Source organism: Spermophilus citellus (genome assembly GCF_964194105.1).
Source record: "Spermophilus citellus genome assembly, chromosome: 9".
In the NCBI taxonomy this organism is placed as follows: domain Eukaryota; kingdom Metazoa; phylum Chordata; class Mammalia; order Rodentia; family Sciuridae; genus Spermophilus; species Spermophilus citellus.
This window is the reverse complement of record NC_138191.1, coordinates 5599212-5608035: the sequence shown is the minus strand read 5'-3', so window position 1 is coordinate 5608035 and position 8824 is coordinate 5599212. Positions and strand designations below refer to the sequence as shown.

At 44.9% G+C, this 8824-nt stretch overlaps 1 protein-coding gene across 1 annotated transcript; it reads right to left on the bottom strand.

Moving 5' to 3' along the window:
* Positions 1-99: 99 nt before the first annotated feature.
* On the bottom strand, positions 100-3537 carry AQP10 (aquaporin 10; the record flags this gene model as incomplete). The annotated part of the gene is made up of 6 exons (XM_081305488.1): positions 100-833; positions 1252-1469; positions 1697-1815; positions 1923-2060; positions 2811-2937; positions 3433-3537. The coding sequence occupies 6 exons, from the start codon at positions 3535-3537 to the stop codon at positions 542-544; spliced, it is 999 nt and encodes a 332-aa protein (XP_081161614.1). The 3' UTR covers positions 100-541.
* Between the last annotated feature and the right edge of the window lie 5287 nt (positions 3538-8824).

Genomic DNA, 8824 nt, shown 5'->3' with positions numbered 1-8824 from the left:
GTCCCCCGAGGCCGCCAGCCGGTCCCCTCGCCCCGCGTCCGTCCCGCACCTCTCAACAAACGGACAACCCGGGAGGCCAGGTGGCGGAGGGTTTTCCTTTTAATTCGTAAGAAAGCGAATGAGAAATGCTGCCTTCTTTGCAGAAAGCGCATCTTCGGCCCGGAGGGACCAGAGGGCGGGAGAAGCGGCGAGCTCGAATCCTCCTCGCCGCCAGCTTCCCCGTGGCCCCGCCTCAGGCTCCTCGCCCCCTCTCCTCGCCCGGCTCCTCCCGTGGCACTTCGCTCTCCGTGAACCACACAGCCTCGGGTTAGCCGGAGAGGTCGTGCCTCGTCTCTCGCCTTTCTCTCCCTGCCTACCAGGCGAGGGACGGCTCGTGCTCCGCCGCCCCACCACGCCCCCTGGATGGAGCGGCTTCCCCGCCGCTAAGGACCGTCCGCGAAGCGCCCCTGTGGGGCAAAGGCGCGCGACGCTGGGCTTACAAGAGCTGGAAGTCAGGCAGAGGGGACCCAGGTTTGGAGGCAAGTTCCCCGCCAGGCCCCGACTAGAGGAAAGTTCCCCCGTCGGCCCTCCACCCCGCAGACTCCCGCTGCCCTCCCAAGCCAGCGTCCAGGGTGGACACCCCCTCGTGGCTACTTTTAGCAACTGCGTTCCTAGAGGCCCTGAGGCTGGGCATCTGAACCGAGGCAGGAGTTTCCAAGTCTGAGGCTTTTTTCTGACCTTGCTCTGAGTCTTCAGGGTGGTGCAGAGCCACCAGCAGCTGGTATGTGGCTGTGCCAAGGGTAGCCCCCACCAAAGGGGCCACCACAGGCACCCACCACCAGCCATTGCCAGCACTGCAAGAGAAGGACAAAAGAGACGCATCAGGAATGGTTCCCTTAGTCTCCCCTCTCCTCAAGGACTGAGCTAGTAACCAAGGGAGCTCCTTAAAGTAGTTCCTGGAGTGAAAGACACCAGGGAGAGAGAGGAGAGACCACCAGAAGAACTTAGTCCAGCCTCTAGCCTTAGGGAATTATCTGAGTATACCCATTTGCTGATGAGGTAGGTCACTAATGCCCAAAGAAATAATATGTCGTTGCCCAGAATACAACCTCTAAATCTTAACTGTTTCAGTGAAAGGACAGGGGAGAGTGAGGAACGCTGTCCTAAGAGGGCAAGAGAACTATTTAAGAGGAGAAAGCTAGGGACCCAGGGACAGAGCCATTAGCAGAGAGAGGTGAGGTAAGGACTGCATCCAGGGAAGATGTCTCCCACCTGAAGACTTCAGGGCCCCAGCCAGCCACGTAGGTGAAGAGCCGTGGACCCAGATCTCTGGCAGGGTTGAGTGGGAACCCACAGTTGACACCCATGGATAGTCCAATGACTAGGATCAGCAGCCCCACCACCACGGGCTCCAGACCCACAGGTACTCCCTTGTTGCGTCGGTCCAGGATGGCCAAGAGCCCCACAATCAGGATCCCAGTGCCCAAAACCTTCAGACAGAGGGGTCCTGGTCATCAGTTGCCAGGTGCTCCATTTGCCCTCACCCATACACTCCAAACTATGACCCCCATGTCACCTGGCTTTGTTCAACACAAGCAGCTGGGGGCTGGTGGGGTACCAAAGTAGAACTAGCTCCATATTCCACCCAGAACAATTGGCTGGGGTCCCAAGTGAAGGGAAAAGGTTAAACTTTTCCAGTTCTGCTCCTCTCACCTACCTGATCCAGGAAGCCATTGTTCAGGGACAAATAAGGGGCAGGATAGGTGGCAAAGATGGAGGCAGTCTCCTTGGGGCCAGTCACTGTCAGGTTCCCCCCTGTATAGTTCTGTAGAGCATCTTTGGGAGAGAGGAAAACCCAGGGTTGCCATCTTTACTTACTGCAAACTGCCCTGAGGCACCCCTCCCCACATACAGGTGCTCCAACTGTCCCTCCCCTCTGTTACCATAGTAGAGAACATAGGTGGCTCCAGAGGCACAGAAGGCAGACAGCAGCTGCACGAAGCAGTAGATGGGGAGCATGGACCAGGGAAAGCGTCCCAGGAGGCACATGGCTAGGGAGAAGGCTGGGTTCAGGTGAGCTCCTTCAGGGACAGAGGAAGAAAATGAGCATCCAAACACTGTCACCAGCAACACGGCCACTTCCTACAACTCTTAGGATAAATTGTATCATTTTCATCATATATGGGTGTGTGTGTGTGTGTGTGTGTGTGTGTGTATTTGTTTATTTTTGGTATCAGAGATTGAACTCAGGGGCACTCTACCACTGAGCCACTTCCCCAACCCTATTTTTTGTATTTTATTTAGAGATGGGGTCTCATTGCTTAGCGCCTCACTTTTGCTGAGGCTGGCTTTGAACTCATGATCTTCATGCTTCATCATATATCTTAAGGAATTAAGGCTCAAAGAGTTTAAGTGACTCCTCAAGGTCACACAATGAAGCCAAGATTTGAACCTGCATCTGTCTGCCCTTTCCACTTCAGCACACTGATGCAAGGTGTATCTGAGGGACAAGCAGCAAGGTCCTGAGTGGAGTTGACACCAGAGAGCTTCAGGTGTGAGGCGTCAGAGGACAGTACTTACCGTCATTGCCCTGGCATAGATTTCTGCTAAGGTAAGCCAACTGATCCATTAGTGTGAGGAAGGGGAATGGAGAGAGATAGGAAGGGGAGGGACTGGGTAAGGCTGAAGACATATCTCAGTCTAGGGCACTGGTCAAGCTTACGGAGATAATATTCATGAGTCACCAAAGGACCTGCCTTTTTACCACTGCAGACACCCACTGCCACATACACGTCTCACCCCTTCCGATGACCAGACCCCACCCTGCTCACCTGAGACATTGCCTGCCACGTAGATGGCTATTGTAACTGCCAGAGAGCCAGCCAGAAACATGGTGAAGAAGTTCCCTTTGGTTTCTCCACTGGTGACAGCCTGGGCCACAGCCCCCTGAGTGAGGAGCTGACAGGGAGAGGAAAGGTGAGGAAAAGGAAGTCCAGGAGACCAACAGGAGAGAGATTGGGAGCAACCAAGGGACCAGCAAGGAAAGGAGAAAAGCAGAAACAGGAAAGAGATAAAGAAATGGAAGAAGTGGAGAAGGAAAAAGGGAGGGAAGGTGAGAGATGATAAAGGACAGGCATCTAATAGAAGAAGCAAGCTGAGTGTCCTATAGTTCTGATGACTTGGAAGGTTGAGGCAAGAGGATTGCAAGTTTGAAGCCAGCCTCAGCAACTTAGTGAGCCCTCAGAAAGTTATCAGAAACTCTGTAGGTAAGCAGTAAAGTGCCCTGGTTCAATCCTCAGTATAAAACAATCAAAAATTTAAAAATAAGGAGAAGGAGAAGAAGGAAGAGGAGAAACAAGAGGGAAAGAGGAGATGGAGAGTTGAAAGGAAGTATAGGAAGAGCCAGAAACATTGGTCTACCTCCCTCCTTTCTTCCCCCCAGTTACTGCCTACCATGAGCACAAATACACCCAGAAACTCTGCCAAGCACTGTCGGGCCAGGAGGCTGTGGATCCGAAAGTAGCCCCTCATTTTGGCCAGCAGCTGATCCGGGGCCATGGTGGTGTCTTGCTATCTCTGTCCACTGCTATTCTGTGTGCATAGGCACACAGCTCCTATATGCCAGGGGAAAAGATAAGGAACAGACTTTAAAACCAATTATCTTGGGGCTGGAGTGGTGGCTCAGTGGTAGAGTGCACGCCTAGTATGCATGAGGCACTGGGTTCGATCCTTGGCACCACATAAAAACAAACTAATGTATCCACCTAAAACTAAAGATACATAAATAAATAAATATTTAAAAATAAATAAATAAAACCAATTATCTTGGCAGTTACTATCTACGCAGATGTGTAGAATAGAGCTCTCAGCTCTCTGTGCATATGTGGAAGCTGGAACGTGAGAGGCCTGTCTGTGAGCAGGCTGTGTGCACCTCTGCCTGGAGTTTGCCCAGGCTCGCTCGTGCTCTCTCTCTCTCTCTCTCTCTCTCTCTCTCTTTCTCCTGTCCTTTATCCCTATTTCTCATAGAACTAGCCTGAATTGCAAAAAGTACCCTGCTTCAGATACATTAATACTCTTGATCCTAAAGACAGCTGTGTACTATTGATCCCATTGACATATGAGTATACTGAGCCCTATACCCAGAATCACACAGTTAGTTAGTGATTGAGGGAATTCAAACTGGGTCTTCTAATTCTCCATCTGGTATTCTACAATGCCTCTCACCTGGAACATGAAGCCTTTCCTGAAACCATTTGGATATTTGAAGAACTCAAGGAGCATCCAGAGAGACTGGGCTGAAGACTACGGACTGTGAAAATGGATCCCACATGTTGAATGCTTGTACTTTCTTCATGCAGGGTCTCATGATTAGGGGATCTATCTTTCTTTCCTTCCTTCCCTTCCTTCCTTCCTTCCTTCCTTCCTTCCTTCTTTCCTTCCTTCCTTTCTTTACCAGAGATTAAACCCAGGGGCACTTAACCACTGAGCCAAATTCCCAACACTTCTTTGGGGGGTGGTGGTAGTGGATACCACTGAGCCACATCCCCAGAAAGAGCCTTATTTTGTATTTTATTTAGGAATAGAGTCTCACTGAGTTGATTAGGGCCTCACTGAGTTGCTGAGGCTGACCTCCTGCCTCAGCCTCCTGAGCTTCTGGGATTACAGGCAGCATGTGCCACTGCACCCTGCTTGATTAGAGAATCTTTATCTGTGAGTCTTCTGCCACAGCTTAAGATGAGGAGTTCACACCCATGCTCAGCTCCACCTGCTCTTCTCCAGAGACATGCCACTCTTAACTCTGCATAACATGAAGCCAGATCCTTTTTCTTCATACCTCAAGACTCCTATTAGATTCACTCAACAGTTAATCAACTTCAGTCCCTAGGAAAAAAAATGGTGAAGAAAACATAGTTTCTACCCTCCTAGAGCTTATGTTCCAGAAGGTAGAAACAGATAATCTACAAATGTGTAAAATATTGTGTATAGTTTATGAAGTGTTTGAGGCCTGGGACCTTGATTTATGAAAACACTCGGGATCTGGCCCACTCTTGGGCACATCCGTGTGCAATAATACTTCTCTGCTAGGTTTAACAAATACTATAGTGCTCCATCCAGATCTCTTTTCAGAGTCAACATACCCATTCCTTAGGTTCACCCCTTGGTTCACTCCTCCTTAGGAACAGTGATCCCCTGCTCCTGGAAAGATACCCTATTGATGCTGAACTTAGCATGGACCCCCAATCAGCAGTGTGCCCTACAGTTCAGATTCCTGGCCTCAAGCCATCCTCATACCTCAGCCTTCCAAGTAGTTTGAACTATATGTGTATGCTACCACACCCATTGGCCTCTGATACCACAAATGCAATGCCCTATGAGTTAGGAAAACGAGTCACCTAAGGTGAGCTCTTCTATGGGACCCATGTACAATAATTGGTTAATGCAGGGATACAAGGCCTGGTCTCTTTGCCTCAATCTGGGAAGAATCTGAAGGGCCATTCCAACTCCAGAGTTCCCCCATAGGATCAGCTAAAACTTTCGTTATATATTTTAGTCAGTTTTTTCATTGCTGCAACCAGGAAACCTGACAAGAACAATTTTAGAGGTAGAAAAGCTTATTTTCAAGGCTGCAGTTTCAGAGTTCTTAGTCCATTAATGGCCAACTCCATTGTTGTGGGCCCAAGGTGTGGCAGAACATCATGGTGGAAGAGTGTGGCAGAGGAAAGTGGCTCAAGACATGGCTACCAGGAAGCAGAGAGAGACAGAGACAGAGAGCTATCTCTCCTCACCAAAACAAAATATAAACCCCAAACACACTCCTCTGGGACCCACCTCTTCCAGCCACACCTTGCCTGCCTACAGTTACGATCCAGTTAATTCCCATCAGGGGATTCATGTACTGATTAGGTTAAAACTCCCATAACCCAATCATTTCACCTCTAAACTTTCTTGCATTGTCTCACACATGAGCTTTTTGGGGACACCTCATATCTAAACCATAATAGTTATATCTTCAGGTGTGTCAGTTTTTCCCTATGCCCAATCCTGCTTTCCTTACTTCCTTACTTATATACCTCTCAAGAGTGTTAACACTCCTCAATAAATTTTTTTAATTTTTTTGTAGTTCTAGATAAACAATATGTCTTTATTTATTTTTATGTGGTGCTGAGGATCAAACACTCTGCCACTGAGCTACAGTCCCAGCCCCAATAAGTCTTAGCTTTGTATCTCTTCATCTTAAGTCTTTTTCCACAGAATGCAATTTAGAATGGTTGATGTCATGAAGAATTCTAGTGACAATGGAAAAGATCTCCTGTGGTTTTGGATAGGCAGAATTAATATTGTCAAAATGGCCATACTACCAAAAGTGCTATACAGATTCAAAGTGATTCCAATTAAAATCCCAACATTATTTCTTATAGAAATAGAAAAGGCAATCGTGAAATTCATTTGGAAATATAACAGGCTCAGAATAGACAAAGCAACCCTTAGCAAGAAAAGTGAAGCAGGAGGAATCATGATACCGGACCTTAAACTATATTACAGAGCAATAGTAACAAAAATTGCATGGTACTGGTACTAAAATAGACATGTAGACCAATGATGTAGAATAGAAGACACAGAAACCCACATAAATATGGCTATCTCATACTAGACAAAAAAGCCAAAAACATACATTAGAACAGATAGCCTGTTCAACAAATGGTGCTGGGAAAAATGGAAATTAATATGTAGCAGAATGAAATTGAACATCTATCTCTCACCCTGCACAAAAATCAATTCAAAGTATATCAAAGACTTAGACATTAAAATAGAGATCCTGTGCCTAATAGAAGAAAAATAGGCCCAAATCTTTATCATGTTGGCTTAGGCCCTGACTTCCTTAACAAGACTTCTAAAGTGCAAGAAGTAAAATCAAGAATCAATAAATGAAATGGATTCAAACTACAAAGCTTCTTCTCAGCAAAGGAAACAATCAATGACGTGATGAGAAAGCCTACAGAATGGGAAAAAAATCTTTACCACATACACAGCTCAGATAAAGCATGAATCTTCAGCATATATAAAGAACTCAAAAAACGTAACACCAAAAAAAAAAAAAAATAACCCAATTAATAAATGGGCTAAGAAACTGAACAGACACTTTACAGAAGAAGAAATACAATCAATCAATAAATGTATGAAAAAGTGTTCATCATTTCTAGTAATTAGAGAAATGCAAATCAAAATTACTCTAAGATTTCATCTCACTCCTGTCAGAATGGCAATTATCAAGAATACAAACAATAGTAAGTGTTGGCGAGAATGTGGAGAAAAACATACACTCATACATTGTTGGTGAAACTGCAAATTGATGCAACCACTATAGAAAGCAGTATGGAGATTCCTCAGAAAACTTGGGATGACCCCGCTTTCCTACTCCTCGATTTATAACCAAAGGACTTGAAATCCACATACTACAGTGACACAGCCACATCAATGTTTACAGCAACACAATTCACGATAAACTATGGAACCAATCTAGATGCCCTTCAACAGAGGAATGGATACAGGAAATATGGTATATATACACATGGACTATTACTCAGCTTTAAAGAAGAATGAAATTATGGCATTTGCTGGTAAATGGATGGAACTAGAGAATATGATGCTAAGTGAAATAAGCCAATTCCTCCCTCAAAATCAAAAGCTGAATGTTTTCTCTGATAAGCGGATGCTGATCCAGAGTAGGACAGCAAGATAGGGAATAATGAAGGAACTCTGGTTTGTGTAGAGGGAAGTTAGTGGAGCGGTGGGGTTGTGGGGATGGGAAGAACAGTAAAAGAGACATTATTACCCTATATACATGTGTGATGACACTAGTGGAGTGATTCTGAACCATTATAGCCAGGGGAATGAGAAGTTGTACTCCATTTGTGTACTATATGTCAAAATGCATTCTACTGTAAAAGGAATTCAAGGCTGGTTCAACATACAGAAATCAATAAATATAATTCACCACATCAATAGACTTAAAGATAAGAATCATGTGATTATATAAATTGATGCAGAGAAGGCATTTGACAAAATACAGCACCCTTCCATGTTCAAAACACTAGAAAAACTAGGGATAATAGGAACATACCTCAACATTGTAAAAGCTCTCTATGCTAAACCCAAGGAAAACATCATTCTAAATGGCAAAAAAATTGAAAGTATTCCCTCTAAACACCAGAACAAGACAGGGATGCCCTTTTTTTCACCACTGCTATTCAACATAATCCTTGAAACTCTAGCCAGAGCAATTAGAGGAAAGAAATTAAAGGGATACACACAGGAAAATAAGAACTCAAACTATCATTATTTGCTGATGACATGATTCTATACTTAGAGGATCCAAAAAGACTCTACCAGAAAACTTCTAGAATTAATTAATGAATTCAGCAAAGTAGCAGGATATAAAATCAATATCCATAAATCAAATGCATTTCTATACATCAGTGATGAATCCTCTGAAAGAGAAATTAGGAAAACTAACCCATTCACAATAGACTGAAAAAATAAAATGAAATATTTGGGAATCAACTTAACAAAAGAGGTGAAAGATCTCTACAATGAAAACTACAGAGCACTAAAGAAAGAAATTGAAGAAGACTTTAGAAGATGGAAACTCTCCTGTGCTCTTGGATAGGCAGAATTAATATTGTCAAAATGGCCATACTACCCAAAGCACTATACAGATTCAATGCAATTCCAATTAAAATCCCCTTAGTCATTTCTTATGGAAATAGAAAAAGCAATCATGAAATTCTCTTGGAAAAATAAGAGGCCCAGAATAGCCAAAGCAATCCTTAGCAAGAAGAGTGAA